Source organism: Gymnodraco acuticeps, unplaced genomic scaffold (genome assembly GCF_902827175.1).
Source record: "Gymnodraco acuticeps unplaced genomic scaffold, fGymAcu1.1, whole genome shotgun sequence".
NCBI lineage: Eukaryota > Metazoa > Chordata > Actinopteri > Perciformes > Bathydraconidae > Gymnodraco > Gymnodraco acuticeps.
Window position 1 is genome coordinate 893,464 of NW_022990276.1, and position 18,782 is coordinate 912,245.

The window sequence follows — 18,782 nt, forward strand, 5'->3', positions numbered from 1 at the left end:
TGATAGAACAAAATGTCACTAGATGCATGAGATAAGATAAACTACATTTCCCAACAAAGTTTCTGGTCTTGAGTAACTTTGGCAGGATTCATGTTGAATAAGTATTCTTGATCTTGCAGCAAATGTCCCTTTTTAAAACCAAATATTTGAAAGAACCCTGAACTCCAGCTACTCATCTGTGAAAGCAAAGCAGAGCTCTCAGCTCCACTCTGTCTCTCTCACCCTCATCATGATGAAATGCTGCTGTGAAACTTCACATCCTTTGATTTGTGTTCTAATTACTCATCACTTAGCACTATGTAAGCTGGATGTTGTACACAGCTCCACAGCCTCTCTCCCCCCCAGCAGCAGGAAGGTGTTAGGGACAACAGGTCTGGTTGGCAAGCTGCTGATGTCCCTGTTCACTCGTCACCCAAGGGCCCTCTGCTTCACCCTCAAGCTCCATGTCTCCCCTGATGATTGCATTGCTGCGTGTGTGTTGGATGGTTGCATACTCACTTGGGCAACAAGTGGTACTTTGATTTTGTTAAAAGAACCGTCAGTACATTTTCGTTTTGTAGAAATCATTGCAGCTTTTATGATAGTTGTCATCACTTTTCAGAAAACACTCTGTGTATGCGTGCCTGTGTTTATACCGTACTATCCACTCTGCATACCGTGTGAATGCAAGCCATCACCAGCGTCAGAGAAAAACACGACTCCCCAGGGTCACCTATTGCTCTCTCACCTCCAGGCTGAACAACAGCGCATAACAAGAGACACACACACACACACACACACACACACACACACACACACACACACACAGTCACACACAGTCACACACTCATGTATATAGTTCACCCACACGCTTCCCATCGGGGCTTTTGAGTTATTTTCGACGAGTGTGAAGATGTTTTTTTCTGTGGCTGATATGAATTCAGGATTTGTAATGTAGTTCCAGCTGAACGAGTTATATGTAAAGTAGAATAAAATGATGGAAGCTTATTTTTTAAATACAAGTGTACACTATAAAAAGCTTACTCCATGCATGCAAAGTCAAGAGGGGTGTGATAGAAATATTGACCTAGTATCATATTGCGTATTTGTGATACCGTATCAATTTTCAAAACACTCAAATTTCTATGAATAGTTTAGATACGAAGATAGAACTCATTTAATATATTATTTAATTTGCAAAAGTAGTGAGTGTGTGTGTCCTCTCAAATGACAGCTTTGATGTTGGTGATAAAGTGATACATCCAGATCTGGTTCGTTTGCGTTCCCGTGTAAATGGGGCCTTAGAAATCTGACCGGTTTCCATTATTGTAAGGTGCCATTTAATGCAGGGTTGTAACTTTTTACTTATTTCCATCAGCATTAAGAATGCATTAAGTTGTCTCAGGGGTTACCAAGGAAATGACTGGGCTTTCTTTGTATTAAAAAAGTCCATTAGTAAGGCACCAGCAGCTATGTTTCACTCAGGTACTTAGCTGTCAACACATGTGAGAACAAAACAACAAAAAGAAAGAAGACTAGTGCCATACATTTCAGTATAAATAGATACATTCATTCAGATGTCATGGCCATGATATGTGTCACTGCCATGAATGTATTGCTTTGTTCAGTCAAATATAAAAAAGATCATTTTTAGATGCAGCAGCTGCACTTATTTTCTAAAAGATGGAATTTGAATGCCATAAGTGGTTTTGTGTGAAGGCAAGATATTAACAGACTATGAATAGGAGGATTCTAGTGAAGTGTCCCGAACATAAGACATCTAAAAACCAACTGTTGAGACAAACTGCCACTGAAAATGTGTTTTATTTCTCGCTAATTTCTCCACTTTTTTTCAGCCAAATAGTTGAAATTTCAGAGCTCTTTTATTCGTTTTAATTCAGGAAACAAGCCAGAAACCACCAGATGCAATACCAGATAAAGATACATAGCACCGCCCTGATCTCAACTACTGCTAAACTCTCAGACGTCTGGTGTAAAGATCAGGTGTCTCGCTGCCTTGCCTCTCACTTGCCATCAAAAGTTAATCCACTGTGGAATGTGTCTGCCTCACACAGCGCCCTCTGTGTGTGCTCACCACTCAGTTGTCTTTTGCAATGCTTCATAACGTTGTTTATTTCATAATGTTGTAGGAAGAGGAGGGAAAAGATCTCAGTCAAAAGTGCTTGCCGTCAAAGGGACAAAGGCCTTGTTGAGTATTTGTTGACGTGCTGCATGTTATTCTCTTCAAACTCGGGCCTTATTGCCAGCTTGTTGTTGGTTTACACTGAAGCCTTGTTTTGCCTTGAGCGGCCATTGCTTTAGGAGAGGGTGGAAAAGTTCTGTCCTGTTCCCAGCCAAGGCTAGTGGACACACACACACACACACACACACACACACACACACACACACACACACACACACACTGTCGCACAGATCTCTGTCTCCTGGCGACTACCTGTTGCTGGCAGATTCAGCCTCCCACTCCTTTCTCTCTGCGTCCCTCCATCTCCTGCCCCCTCCCTCCGACCCGGCTCTTCCCCTTCTCTAATACCTGCTCTATTTGAGGCCATGTTCTAGGCCTGAAAGGATTAATTGCCGTTTATGCTTTATTTTTTTGTTCTGTTCATTTCTGGGGGGTTATTTTTAGGCCTTAAGTGTCTGGTTGCTAGGATACAGTGTGAGAGAGAGAGAATGGAAGAGAGTTTGCGTTGTGAAGGCTGAATTACAAAATAATTCACGCACTGAGTCAGCACTGACACACACAAACACACGGGGTGTTTTGTCTGAGGTTGTTATTGTGGACTTGTTTTTCTGGTTCTGTTTATCTTTTCAGCGCTGCGTGTGTCACTCTTATTAATGTTTTAACATTCTGGCTCATCTTCAGAACCTGCTGTTACATGCACATCTGAACGTTAGTTGCAAATATGCTTGAGTGCATTCTTAAGATTGTCTAGTGCAACAAGTGTGCATCACTTTTACATACTTTTCTCCTTTTTGCATTAAGTCAAAGTCAAAGTTAGCATTCCCGCTTTTACAATTACGTAGAAATGGAGACGCGTAAACATGCTCTCAAGCTTGGATGTTACATCATGCCAGTATGCCAGGCACTTCCAGCTTTAAGCCTGGTCTTTTCAAAATGACGTTTCTATAAAACAAAACAGCTTTATCTCGCGGATTTGTTTGTTTTTGATCACAAATCCATTGTTACTCAGGCTGGAGTTGGGGAACAAAACACAGCACGTTCACCAAAAAGTACTGTTTGTGTCCCATGCGAAAAGAAAAGTCAGCGTTTCGTTAATTAAATGTATGTACGTAAGTTAATTATTGTAAAACGTCCTTATTTGAAGCCAAACCATGATGTAACAAAGCCTTTGTTGCATAATTCTTAAGTGTTGTTTCGAATTGCAACCTAAACCACGTGTTTAAAACTGGTAGATCGTATAATACCCTTGAACAAATTGAGAATGTGGTGCAGTTGTATAGGAATGTGTACGTTGTTGGAGACAAGGTTGCTCAAATACATTCTCATCATATTTTTGATATCTGAAGCACTCATTTATTTCCAAATATTCTTGTTTTTGTTTCTATATTTGCATTTAAGGAAATAATATGGTTACAGGGTATACACAACAAAAGGACACGCAGTTAAACATTTAAATACATAACAATCCATAAATCTGAAAAGGAGGAAAAATATATCAAATTAATATTGTATTTGTTATTTCTAATCGTCCTCTCAGTTTGCCTCTGTTATTGCCTGAGTTGGTTTTGATTCCTGCCAGATTTGAGCGTGTATCAGAAAAGACATGCATGGACACACACACAGGAAACAGATATGTTGTTGTGGTGCAGAACAGTTGCTAACATCCTGTACCGCTCTAGTACCACATTCCAGGAAACCACCTCCAAAAGTGCCACCTATCTCTTACTCACACACACACACACACGCCTGACAGATATATGGTTCGATGAGGCCACAGCTAATTTACTCCTGTGTGGCAGAGTCACCCCTTGACCCATTGACCTCCCTCACACACACACACACACACACACACACACACACACACACACACACACACACACACACACACACACACGTGCAAATGATTCAGTCAACTGTCTAATTGTTCTATGGCTTTGTTATTTGAACTCTAAAAGATAAGCTAGTTAAAATGATACAGATATTGAGATAATGTCTGTGTCTTTAACACACGGAGGTGCATGGATAGTGGAACACTCTCTTACAGGCGTGTGTAAGCAGTGTGTGTGTGTAAGCAGTGTGTTGGTGAACAAAGGTGAAGCATCAGCTCTCTGCCAAGCTGTCGGCTGGAGAAGTACATTAACACCAGCGTGTGAGCTGGGGCGACAGAGTGGAAGAGAAGAGAGGCGCCTGTGGCCTGTAGCATGGACCTGTTAGATCTTTACAGCTTTCCCAAACTTTGAAGAAATGATGAACCTATGATGGGAAAGAAAACCAACTCAAATGGGACTATCTATATACTGTATGTTTAAAAAAACTGCTTAATTCCTATGTGAAAACTTCAATTCTGTCGTGTGTGTGTGTCTCTCTCTCCTAGGAGCAGCGTGTCACTTTGGTGAGAGTAAATATACCTAACAGCGCCCTGAGAGAACCAGGACTCTTCTCTCACCGACACAATATTTTTCTGCTGTTCTTAACGCACTCTGGGGAACACACACACACACACACTCTCCCACCAGGGCTGTTTAGGTGTGTGCTGCTTACACAGAGCAGAGTCCGGTTGTCCGGCCCACCTGCGAGTGCATCAGGTGCGCCGCCTCAGGGCTGAAAGTGTGTTTGTGCGTGGACAGTGGTGCTCCGTGTTTTTGTTCACATGATGCTCGTCCTTCATGCGTTTGTGACTTTTAGTCCTTCAGTTCCCGTGTGAAAAAGCTCAACAGGTGTGTGTGTGTTTTCCAGTTCCCAGGCGGAGAAACGCATGTTGGTAGTTACAAGGTTGTACAGTGTGTTAAGTTATCCCTTGTTGGTAGATACTAGAGCACTGGGATTCTCACAGCCTAAAATCAAGCTCTAAACGCCGGGCTCTTTAGAAACTCTTTAAAGACCAGTGCAGGTCAAATTAACTTTAACCGTCTTTTTTGTCAAGTTTTATTTTATCAAAATTCTCTCAAATCCTCGCTTTTCTACTGCTTTAGTATACTTTGTTATCGCAACTACGTCAGAGGGGTCATGTCTCTAAATGTGTTGGATTTATTATAACTAGTGACATAACGTAATACAAATGTGCATAACATCTGCAAATGGATTTTCATAATGCACTAACAAAAAATATTGCCCTGTGGAAAATTTGAATTGTTCTGTGAAAAGTTGACTCTGAGCAAAAAGAAGTCATTGGACGTTTATAAAGTATACATCTAATTATTGGGAGAAAGTCAGTTGATACATCTAATGTAGTCTTGGAGTTTATACTTGTTAGTCAACCCTGAAATACTCTTCAACACACTTCACAGGGTTCCTACGGTCATTAAAAACCTGGAAAAGTCATGGAAATTCAAAATGCAAATTCCAGGCCCTGGAAAAGTTATGGAAAACAATATTTTTCCCAAAGTTTTGGAAAAGTCATGGAAATGTAACCAAAGTTACATCAAATATAATTTATATTTTATCTAATCGCTGAAATAGTAATACTATAACAATAATAAATACTGTATTGTAATGAAACGTAAAATGGTACTTAACTGACGAGGTATTTTGCTGGTGAGATATTTTTACAATCCCGCCCTCTAGTCTACAGTGGCTTTAGCGATAGGCACAACATGTTTCATATGCAGACCTTATTTTCCAGTTTACCATGTTAAAATAAAAATGTTTCAGTGGTACAGCTGAGAGTCATTAGTTTGGTAAAGGTCATGGAAAAGTCATTGAAAATCATTGGTGAAAAAGTGTATGAACCCTGACTTCAATACCAAACTCCCTCAACTAATAGACATTTGAATGATGTTACTTAACACGTTAATAGTCTAGCACAGTGCTTCTCAAACTTTTTTCAGTAATGTACCCCCTTTGAAACATTTTCTCAGCCGAGTACCCCCTGACCAATCCCGAACATTTGTGATCGAAAAAGCCTATATAAATAATTCCAATATAGTGATGTTCCCTCAGTGTGTGATGTATTAACTCCTTCGTGGTATGCATTACAACAAACTAAACTTCATTTTATGCATGGAAAAAAATAACATAACACTTTTATAAAACAGATTTTTCCAAGGAGTTTTTCAATTTAAGTCATATGTTATTGTGAAAAACTATAAAATACAATACACACATTTGACATGTTTATATGAAGACCCCCTTGGTGGTTATAGGAATGTTTTATATACAATTGTGTTTTCTATTTAACTTATTTTACTAAGATTATTTTTTTAAATAACCTTTTTTTTTTTGTGTAAATCTCACGTACCCCCTGCAGAACCCCAACGTACCCCCAGGGGTCCGCGTACCCCCATTTGAGAATCACTGGTCTAGCATGTGAACTAAATGTGTTTGGCTGCAGAAGGAGAGCTTGTTCTGTAAGAGACGATCCCTATGGATACGTGTGCCTTTTTCTTTCTGCTGCTCCTTCCCTACAGTTTCCTGGAAAAGACCTCTTGTCTGTTCACTGGAAGACATGCTCGAGAGGCAGAGATATAACATCTTACGTCATGTCCTTCGTATTCTCTGTCCCACTTGTTCCCTCATCTCCTCCTCTTCCTCCTTCAGCCCTTCTGTACTTTCCCTCTTGTCCCCATCCGTGATGTGTGTTCTCTCACTGTTGAACAATAACCCCCTGTGTGTGTGTGTGTGTGTGTGTGTGTGTGTGTGTGTGTGTGTGTGTGTGTGTGTGTGTGTGTGTGTGTGTGTGTGTGTGTGTGTGTGTGTGTGTGTGTGTGTGTGTGTGTGTGTGTGTGTGTGTGTGTGTGTGTGTGTGTGTGTGTGTGTGTGTGTGTGTGTGTGTGTGTGTGTGTGTGTGTGTGTGTGTGTGTGTGTGTGTGTGTGTGTGTGTGTGTGTGTGTGTGTGTGTGTGTGTGTGTGTGTGTGTGTGTGTGTGTGTGTGTGTGTGTGTGTGTGTGTGTGGCCTATCCAAGGCCACACAGCACTCTCTTGCTCTTTCTCTGTGACTCTCTTCTGCAGCTCTATGCCATTGAGTAAGAGCCTATAGAAAATGTAGACAGTGGGCGACCTCCGAGAATAGGTGAGCAGCCTGTGAGGCGTACATGTTTCTCTGTGTGATGTGTGTTTAACCCCCCTGGCTCTCAGGTTAGGCAGGGGGCACGAGCGCTCTTGGCTCCAACAAGAACAATTGCTCCGAGGGAAATTAGTCTCTACCTGGATTATTTACAAACCAAAGGCTGCTTAAAACTTACTCTGCACGCTTCAATAAAACCATCACCTCAAGCGTGTGTAATTCATCAAACAACTTGCCTACTTATTTATCTTCAATCTAACTCAAGATCTGCAGAATTGAAAGTAAAACAGTTGGACATTTTAATGTAAACTTTCCAAAACATTGGCTTCTGATTCCAGCATTTCTTCCACTTGCAGGAAGTGAATTTCTAACATGTTGAGTAGAACATCCACTTCAAGTCGACTGCTCTAATGTATATTGTCAAAACCAAAAACTGGTACTTGTAATAATAGTTGTTTTGATGGTCGATTCATCGTATTTGAAAAAAAACCAGATTGCTTTCAGTCTGTCAGAAGTCCAATTTTGGGGGTCTTCTTATAGTTTATATGATAGATAGTTGTTTTATCTAAAATAAGGACAATATACCTCAAATATGAATCAAATAAGTTAAAAAGGTCATCTTACGTCATGGGGCATTCAAAGACCTGACTGTAAACTGTTAGGTGTTTAGTTGCTTATACAACAAGGGCTGTATTTTTAAAGTCGCAGTTTATAGTAATCCCAAAGTACACAAATAATTTCCAATCATTCAAGCTTATATTTTAAGATTAATTTAGCATTTTTAATAAATACTTTTTAAGTAAAAAAACCCTTCTGAATGTTTTACTTATCCCATCAATAAGTTTCCAAACTTTTCGCTCTCTCCGTCCCTCTCCTGTCTTTCTGTCTGCGTCTCACTCTCCAGTCTTCCTCAAGTATTGGCCTAATGAATTTTTAATGGACTTGGTGGGAAGAGTCCAGACACTTTGGGATTCAGGCGTACAGGCTCTGATTACCCTCCTCCTCCTGCTGCGGAGCCCACCCTCCTGTTTTCTCTCCCTCCTTTCACTCTTACTTTCTCTGTCTCACCCTCCAAGTCTTTTATTATCCCTCCATCCCTCCCCTCCACCTCCTGGTCTTGTGTTTCTGTCGTCTCTGTTCCCCGAGCTCGGCGCTTCAGGCAGATTCACTTATCCAAGCAGCTGTGACAAAGACAAGGCTGTGTATACTTGTATAAATATGCTATGGGCAAATACTCACTGTCTCTCAAGTTTGAGTGTTTTTACAGACTCTCCTCACCCACACACACTTGCACTGGTCGTTTCCCACATCCTCGCTAAAGCTACGTTGGGTTAAAGTAGTGAGGTAGTAGCCAACTGCCTCTAATGGCTGTTCAGAGGCCCTTGCGCTGTATGAAAATCCTGAGTCTGCAACTCCACTGTTAGTTTGGCACAAGCCTGTCAGTTGGCTTGCTGCTGAGTAGGACTCTCTCCTCTTCACCTCTTTTCTCTCTCCACTACTCTGTGTGACTGCCCGTCTGTCCCTGCCTCCTTCCCATCATCGCGCGCCCTTTCCTGGCACCGCAGTCCAACTCAGTCAATGTAGCTGCAGCGATTATTTTCATCAATTCACTGTTTTTATCAATCAAATAGTGACGCATTGTGTCACTGAAATGCAAGACAAATCAATATATATCTCATCAAATTCAAACACGAAGCAAACTCATATCAATGTACCCCAACACTGTTTGTTTACATGAAAACAAACAGTGTTTCTGTCCAAAGTGCATTTACATTTCCCTCCCTCATAAATCATCTGCAAATATTGCATTGTTTACAATTTGCTTTCCTGCAGTCGCCTTCCTTCTTGCCTCTTATGACACGTTGCCAACTGTCATACACGTCCCAATCCGTAGCACTACTAATGTACTACTAGTTGGACAGTTTTGCTTGTTAATAGTTTCTAATCGGGTTGTTCCAGCTCTAAAAAGTTAGAAGAACACAAGGCAGACGAGACAGAACTTAAGGATGGTAGAAACTGTAATCACAGTTCAATGAACTCTAAGTTATAGCACCTGCACTCATGTAAAACTGCACCAACATGCTGCAGGCACACAGCGACAAATCTTCATCGTTACCCATTGAAGACGACCAACACGCTGCCCTTCACCCAGCCTAAACACAGCACCCGGCCTCTTCAGTCTTTTGTCATTTTCTCTGTCTTTCTCTCTCACTCTTTTCTCACTCTTCCATCTACTCTGTGTGTGTGAGAGTGGAAGTCATTGTTGGATTGTTGCGCGGCGCACATAGCTGGAATAGCATCAGTGTTAGAAGTCTGCCACCGAGATCACACAGAGGAAAAGAGGCATCCGCACTCGTAGAGGGGAGGAGGAGGGGGGGTGTAAGCAATCTGATCTGGATGACAACAGACTACCAGACGAGCTATGATCTCATCGCTCCCTCATAACCTCCCCCCTCCTCCTCCTTCCTTCCCTCCATCCACCCCCTCTCTCCTCCCCCCCTCTTGCCATTGTCTCTCTTTCTCTCTCTTCCCACTTTTGTTTCCCCGATCTCCCTCCCCCGTCTCCTTTTCCTCCAAATTTATTTTCTCCACTAGTCCCGGTCCTCACCCGTTCTCGTCTTGCCTTCTTCTCTTTCACCCGACCCCCTCTCTTTCCCCCAACTCCCTCCCCTTCATCCTCCTCCTCCTCTTCGTCCCATTTGCATCATTTTCTACCACCTGCCCCTCACTTGTCCACACACACACACACACACACACACACACACACACACACACACACACACACACACACACCTCTTGACGCACTTGCACTCTCTAGTGTCCCAGGCCAGAGATTAGGCGCACCCCTATCGTCAACCCTCCACACCAGTCTCTACATTATTGATGCCAAGTCTGCCTGTGTGTGTGTGTGAGTGTGTGAGAGAGTGAGGCTTGTGTATGGATGCTGTAATGGCTATCTGGTGTCTCCCTTAAGGGGGAGGGGGGGTTTGAGGGAGGAAAGTATCCAAAGCGAGAGAGTCGAGGTCAGAAAGGTTAAGTGTGGTGGAGGGGCTTTGGTTGGGCTCTTCCCTGCTGCTCCTCTTTCTCTCTTCTCTGTCCTAACTTCACACACACCTCACTCCCGGCTCAAATTATCCTATTTAGTGTACACTGATAAAGTGTGTGTGTGTGTGTGTGTGTGTGTGTGTGTGTGTGTGTGTGTGTGTGTGTGTGTGTGTGTGTGTGTGTGTGTGTGTGTGTGTGTGTGTGTGGTGTGTGTGTGTGTGTGTGTGTGTGTGTGTGTGTGTGTGTGTGTGTGTGTGTGTGTGTGTGTGTGTGTGTGTGTGTGTGTGTGTGTGTGTGTGTGTGTGTGTGTGTGTGTGTGTGTGTGTGTGTGTGTGTGTGTGTGTGTGCTGATCCTGTTTGAGTCGGGACAGCTCAGCCTGGGTTGGACTCTGGGAGGACAGAAAGACAAAGGCACCTGTTCTTGCTCTCAGCATTCCTTTAAACCTAATCCCTACCATCTCTCTCTCACACACACACACACACACACACACACACACACACACACACACACACACACACACCAGGGTTCCCGCGGGGTCTTAAAAAGTCTTACATTTGATCATCAGAATTTAAGGCCTTAAAAACAATTTGTATTGAAATAAATCAACATGGAACCAGTAATCACTAACTTTCCCCCGGCCCCTTATTGGAGAACACCCAGCTAGTAACCTAGCAACCAACCAAGCTTCAGCTAGCGGCAGTCAGAAACTCAGGTATCTTCGAATCTACTTTAAAATAAATATGGGGAAGTGTAAGTTCAACCGTATTTGGTTGGAGAACATCAAATGTAGTGCTTGGTTGAAACCAGTGGAGGGGAACGTGTTTGAAGCCCGCTGCCCCTTTTGCAAACAAAATTAGCGTTTGTTTTGCTAATGCAGCGTTAGCTAGTGCAGCAGTCTACTTCAACCCTAAAAGCGGAGGTGCTGTGGACGCTAAATACCATAGCTAAACACCAATCATACAAGCATGAAGGCAGCAGAGCTCTGAATATAGCTCTTGTCACTCACACACACTTGCTTGCTTTATACACACACACACACACACACACACACACACACACTGTTTGTCTAACACGCTAACACAGTTCTGTGTGCTGTTATGTTCAGTCATCGTTCTTATGTTGAACATGAATACATTTACTTTGTAAGTAATTATGGGACGTATTTCTTCTTTCATACTTTCTTCCTGTGAAATAAGTCTTAAGTGTATTCAAAGTGGTCTTAAAAAGTCTTACATTTGAGTTGGTGAAACCTGCAGGAACCTGACACACACACACACTATGCTATGAAGTGGCTTTTATAAAGGCTGTTGCTAATAACGGTGTATAATGTGGCACTTCAGGTGGAGAATGTCTTCTTGCTTTTATTCACACACAGCCTGACTGTCAGTCCTCCAGATATTTACGTGGGATCCATTTCACTGAAGGACCTGACATTTGATGTGTGTGAGAATAATGACCTCTATGACCCATGCCAGATGCATCTGGTCAGACATGCAAATGCAGCTGAAAATCATTGTCATAACACTCTAAAAGCTGGAATGTTGTTATTTTCATTATACGTTAATACACCAAATATTTTCTTGACTAATTATCAGTTTCTCAAAACCCAAGTTGATGTCTTTTCAAGTTGGGTCTTGTCTTGAGATGTAGCTTCTGTTACACATTAACCTGATGGACTTAAGTGCTCATGGTAATTAATGTGCATTGTCCCATCTTAAACAAATACATATTAAATGTAGTAAAGCAGAAAGTGTCTATAAAACTGCATTTTCTACCCTTTTTTTGTAATGAAAAAATTACACAATAATCGATATTAAAGTAGATGACACATGTTTTTTACCGTCCATCTGGACTCCCAGTACAAACGGTGATCGACTGTTGGCCACTGAGTCGCTTGAGATAAAGTCAACAGTATTACTCATTTATTAGTGGCAGCTAGATTGGCCATTTTGACCATTCGCATCCCGACTTGTTTTGAGACAGTCACTATCAGTTTGCTATGTCTGGAAATAATGTGTTGTCCTCTACAGTGTGTGGGTGATTGTGTGTTACTGTTGGACACTCAGACAGGCCAGTATGTTTATGATTACCCCCGGTGTGTTCCTCTGTGATTGTAGCGCACAAGTGTTTGATCGAGCAACAAGTGTTCCTCTGAAAGTGAAAGAGGAGGAGGAGTGTGGGAGGAGAAAAAGCAAATAAAACAACAGTGAGCAAAGGCTGTTCTTCATTCTCATGCTAACTGCTACCTACTTATGCACGTCTGGAAAGTCTGAGAAATTACACACACAGACGGTACATTTTTACACCCATTGTCATTTCACACTTTGTATTTTTTGTTATAAAGAACAATAATCTATAGCTAACGGTCTGCACAACCTGTTGCTTCAACCACCTACTATCTGCATAAAATCCAACGCTGAAATAATCTTACCTTGAATTTGGAGATTTAAAATGGCCTATTGTTTGACTGAAATTCCATTTTTGTATTTTGAATTGCTAAATGACTACTTAGTAGGTGGATTTTTGACCATGTTATCCAAATATATCACCCTAACGGCCCCTACACACGGCGGCGTGCGTTGCCGCTTCAACGCTTCTGCCCATTCACTTTGAATGGGGTGACGTCACGATTCGCCGAACTGCATTGTGGGAGCAAAGCGTAGCTTCTCTCGCGGTGCTCGCTGCAAAAGTAGAGCAATGTTCTACTTTTGCCGCCTCGACGGAGGCGTCAGCCAATCAAATCCCGCATATGCAAATTTGACAGTACAAGCGCTAGCCAATCAAACCGCGTGTATGTTGGGAGAGCCAGACCGCAGTTATTTCCCATATGTAAAAAAATGGAGGAGGAAATTATCGTGGCGTTAGGGAATCACCCGGTACTATATGACCAGTCCCTCTTTACATACAGGGATACAAACCGGAGGAGCCAGGCATGGGGGGAGGTGGCAGAGACAGTGGGTGAAACTGGTAGGTTTTCGCCTGTTTGGGGAGTTTATAGCCAGTGTACTTCGTTTGAATGGACAGCTAGCAAGCATAGACAGTATATTTAGCCAGCATGGATGTAGCATGAATGCTTTGCTTTGTATGTCCGGGACGGGACATTCATGTGATTGGTTGTTGGTCGCGTTGTTCGTAAAAAATCCCCAAGCTTCAGACACGCCCACCGCCAAGCGGTAACGCACGCCGCCGTGTGTAGGGGCCGTAACGGCCCGTCCACACTACAGCTTCGACAGCTTCAAAAACGGTTTCCAACGCGTCTGCCCATTCACTTTGAATGGGGTGACGGCACTTTTCGCCGAACTGCATTGTGGGAAGCAGAGCGGAGCTTTCCTGGCGTTTCACGGCCCCTACACACGGCGGCGTGCGTTAACGCTTCTGCCCATTCACTTTGAATGGGGTGACGTCACGATTCGCCGAACTGCATTGTGGGAGCAAAGCGTAGCTTCTCTCGCGGTGCTCGCTGCAAAAGTAGAGCAATGTTCTACTTTTGACGCTTCGACGGAGGCGTCAGCCAATCGAATCATATGCCAGTACAAGCTCTAGCCAATCAAACCGCGTGCTTGGGTGTCTGGGGCGGGAGATTCATGTGATTGGTTGTTGGTCGAGTTTCAGACCCCCCCGCCGGCAAGCGATAACGCACGCCGCCGTGTGTAGGGGCCGTCAGGCTGCAAAAGTTGAGCAATGTTCAACTTTTGAAGCTTCTGAAGCTTTCGGTGGAAGCGTCAGCCAATCAAATCATATGCCAGTACAAGCTCTAGCCAATCAAACCGCTGCTTGTGTGTCAGGGGCGGGAGATTCATGTGATTGGTTGTTGGTCGACACGCTCAGCTCCAAGCTTTTTTTGAAGCTGTAGTGTGGACGGGCCGTAATTGTAGAAAAATCAGCAAGAAATGGTGGTGAGGAATATCTAATATCCTACATAAATGTCCGTTCCACCTATTTTTAACAAGATAACTGAAAAACTAAATGTGAAAGATAGTTACGAGTCTATTACATAGCATTACAAAAATAGTAAAGTAGTTGAGTCATGTTGATGAAAGGATCAAGTATTATGTTCAGATTCATAAATGTCTGGCAGATGTGCTATCAACATTATTTAGAGTTATGCAACAGTGACTAAAGGGTCAGAACAGGCCAGCGGAGATTATCAGAGCTATCCATCTCTGCCTCAGGCCGCCATCCAGAAAATCCATTGACAAGCCTGCACATCCATAATATAATCTGTTGTTCTGGGAGTGTTTGGTTTTTTTCAATCTCTGGAGCAGCTTGTCTCATTTCCTCTGTTTGCATTTGCATGTGGTGCAGTTAAACGCATGATTTCATGCTAGTTTATATGTCTTTCCATGTCCTCCCAAAGAAGGAAGTAATACAAAAACAAAGCATGAAAATAGAAAACCCATCCCTTGTAAAACAGCAGACCTGTAATGAAAACTACATTTCACTTACAACTTTCAACAATTAGGCGTTAGAGTACTTTTCCCAGGAATAGTTCCGATAGTTCCTTGGATTTTGCGTTCACACCAAAAAGATCTGGAACTAGAACTTTTTTTGGGAACCTTTCCCCCCTTTTCAGTCCCTGCTAGAGAGGTGGTACTTTCCTGGGGAGAAAAAGGTTCCAATTTCTGATTGGCTGGGCGAATTGCAAACCACGCCCGGTAAAACTCAGAAAGGTTTTGTGAAGCCGCCATTTTATTTGCTCGCATTAGCATTATTAGCATTAGCCCCGCGCACCAACGGGGAGAGACTAATTTATGGCAACATAAAAGAAAAGATGGGAGCGGTGGAACTGAGGAGGTTTCGGCGCTTCTGGTGATTTACTCGGAAGGTACACTCCGGGGACTTCGGGCGGCAATATACGCCGAGAAGTTGTTTGCGGCCTGCCAGTAAACCCAAAGCAGCAGAAGAAGAAGAAGTTACGCCAGCTGCTTCAGTTGCGTAATCCTCCCTCAGGGACTTATTCCGGTGTGAACGCGATCTACTAGAATAGATAGTTCCGGAACTAAAGATTTCCGGGGAACTAATTTCCCGGAACAGTACTTGGTGTGAAAGGGCCTACATTGTTTGACATTTGTTTAATGCAGTTAGCATTATGGACTGTAATTTTCCTCCATATGTTTAACTAATGCTTCACAATCAATCATAATTGTATCAAAGTCATAATATGGACTAGTGCAATATTAAAATCACAGAAAGCACAATATTTGCCAAAGAATAATATAATAAGTATTGAAGAGCTACACAGATATCCCGGCCTAAAATCGTTTTACAGAATTAAAAAAACATATTTTCTTGGTACAGATCCTCTTAAAAATCACACCATGATCATTTCAATATATTCCTTTTTTTTTATATCTAATCCCTATTTCAAAATCGCAAGATTATACAATGATACACTTTTCTTTTTTTTCAAGTGATGGAGCCCTATTTTGAACTCAATGTCATAAGATAATAAGAAAATAGCACCTTTCCACTATTATATTGCATTACATCAGATAAGGTAATAATAGTTTTTTGATCAGTCAGTGTAATGTGATTATTTGAACCAAACATTATGAACTAACATCATCTGGCATTACATATCCTGCATAACAACACTTTATCAGGGTGGATGTTTTTCCTTCGGTTACTCCACCTCCTCACATGTGCCTGTATAACTGCTGTGAGGAGGATATTGTTGATGAAATAAAATGCGAGCTATATCTGGCTGAATATTACACTGTATTAGTCAATTTTGCTGGGTCGTGTCAAATTATGTTGACCACCCAGGCGACAGAATGTTAGTGGGAGACTTGCACAAACATTTTCAAACACGAGCACTAGCACATAAAACTAACTTGTACAACATTTGGACACACACACACACACACATACACACACACACACACACACACACACACACACACACACACACACACACACACACGCTCGTGAAAACAGTCATATGCCCACACCCACAGTCTCTTGCTCTGCAACAGGTGGAGAGAGATGGAGGGACAGACAGGAGAGATGACTGGTCATGTTGTTTTCCTTCTGGTCATAGGAAAGAGTGACTGCATGAGAGGAAAGAGGTGGAGGAGAGGTGGAAAGGTTTTTCATGTGCCGTTCCACAAAGCCCACTAACACTACAACTTTCAGTATTGTAGTTTCAGTGTGTGAGTGTGTTTCCTCTGAAGAGCTTCTGTGGTAATGACAGCAGAGAAGTGTGGTTTATACAAAAGCCTTAGCCTACCTCCACATTAAGCGCTCTACATATTTATTTGCATCTCCACTAAGATGTTCTAGGTTGTTCTATTAAAGGCCGCAGTCTGACATTTAAACAACATGAAGAAGGGACAACAAATATGTTGGTTTTGGTCTGTTTGATTTTAAACATGTGTTTTTTTACAACATCATTCACAGTTTCGTACGCTAACCGTCCCGCTTTCTTCATCTCTCTTTTATAGGGATCGCTTTCCCAGAGTGGGCTTACAAGCCAGAGTCGAGCCCCGGGTCCCGACAGATCCAGCTGTGGCACTTCATCCTGGAGCTGCTCAGGAAAGAAGAGTATCACGATGTTATCGCCTGGCAGGGAGACTATGGAGAGTTCGTCATCAAGGACCCGGATGAGGTGGCCCGGCTGTGGGGGGCCAGGAAGTGTAAACCCCAAATGAACTACGATAAGCTGAGCAGGGCTCTCAGGTATGAAGACACATACACTGAATGTGTTTGATTCATTTGGTATCTGTAGGTAAAAGTGTGTAGTCACTTCCTCCTGTTCCTGCTCTTTAACTTCTCCTCTGTGGGGACCACCAGATGAGCACATCACTAAGATCTGTGTTCCTGACAGAGCTCCATATTCACATGTAAATCTACCGTATGCTAATATTTAACGAGCCCACAAGCTCCAGTTGAATGGGTTATTTACTGAGGCTGTGCAATCAAATTACATAAAAACGATTTACAATAGCCATGGTGGTTATATAAATCCACAGCGCACTTGGAGAAATAGCATTAGGTAACGTAGGTGGAAATTCACTTTTATAGAACAGGTTGACCCCCCCTCTGAAACCAGGCCTGATGAGTAAACTTGCAGTAATCTCCCAACAAAGAGAAGTGTAGGGTTGTAGTGCGTTGCCACATGGACGGTAGGAAAAAGCATGAGCCTTGTGGGACTAGCTTCTGGCTCTCAGGGCATCGGATGAGCCGGAGTTTGTTTTTCTGCTTCATTGACAGAGGATGAAATTGCAGCTTTTCCATATCATTCGAGAAGGACAGGCAGTACTTTTCCCAGGCTCAGCAGGAGAGGAGACCTGCTCACTTCCAACAGAGATATTGTCGGGTAATGGAGGGATACTTTAAATAATTTCTAAGCTGTTAATGGGGAACACTCAGAAGACTTGCAATTCTTGTATACTTTTTTTCTTATATTCAGGGGCATTTCTGATGAGAGCAAATGAAGCGAGAGGGACAAAAAGAATGACAAGCAGAAAGGGTCCCTAAATGGAAATGATCCATACAGCCTGCGCCCAAACTCCAAGGACCATCAGGGTTCCTTGACTTGAGTATCTCGTCTGTGGAGGTCACCGAAGTAGTAAAAGACTCTGCAGTTACATGACGTAAGAGAAGAATGAGGGCTGTGATCATGTGTCAACTGCTCACCAACCAAGCTCTGCTTCTTTTATAACATAAAGAAAGTTTACCAGAGCTGAGAGAATTATTCAGAACCCTCAAAAAATGTGCTCACTAGAAATAAACTGGACCAAGGCTTAGTGTGACCTTGAGCGAGAGCACCTCTTCTCCTCCGTCCGAGGTCAAGCTGTTTTTGTCGGACGGCGGTTTAATAAGATGTGAATGCATTGATCCAGCAAGAACTTTCTTTTCCTGGGACTATTGTGGTAAAGAGAGAGCTGAGCCTGAAGGACATGCATCAGTCGATCCAACGCTCACGTTTGGTCGTGAACTCTTGAGTTGCGTGTCTTTGAAATACTTGATCACGAGGCCATCACACTACATGCTCCTTCCCAGCAACAATGTGGTTTCCATGTGCTAAGAGGCTGTGAGCACGTGTTGAGTGAAGAGAGAGGTTGTTTCACACACACAGATAAACTGGCTTATGACTCTTAATCACACACGGACACCCCCGAGGCTACACTTATTGTGAAGAAACATTCTGTCGTCCAAATTACCAGATAACCATCCGTGACCCTGACATTTGATTCCAGTTATATCAATGACCTGCTGGAAGCATTTCATTCAGACGCACATACCCCAATAGCTTTAACTCCCCCTCTCTGCTTCAGCCACACATTGCATTGCCTGACGAAGCTCTAATAGCCCTTTAATCGAGTCTATATAAAGTGTAAATGTCGTAAGAGTGGCCGCATGCCTACACGCTATTGACCTGGACAAGTTTAGATACTATAATGCTCCAAGTATAGTTACAACACTGACCCATTTGGCTGCTCACACCTATAACACCCTTTTCCATTAGTGAGGTAATACGATTCCCCACCATGATCATGATTGGCTTTACCCGCTGATTTGGACATAATTATAAAGAATAACATTTCTAA

The 18,782-nt window shown here is 42.7% G+C and overlaps 1 protein-coding gene across 1 annotated transcript in view; it reads left to right on the forward strand.

The window, feature by feature from the left end:
- Window positions 1-18,782, forward strand: part of erfl3 (Ets2 repressor factor like 3) — a 47,798-nt gene that overhangs the window by 15,850 nt on the left and 13,166 nt on the right. The window contains exon 2 of the mRNA XM_034221553.1: window positions 16,674-16,908. Coding sequence (XP_034077444.1) covers window positions 16,674-16,908 — 235 coding nt within the window. The remainder of the gene's footprint in view (window positions 1-16,673; window positions 16,909-18,782) is intronic.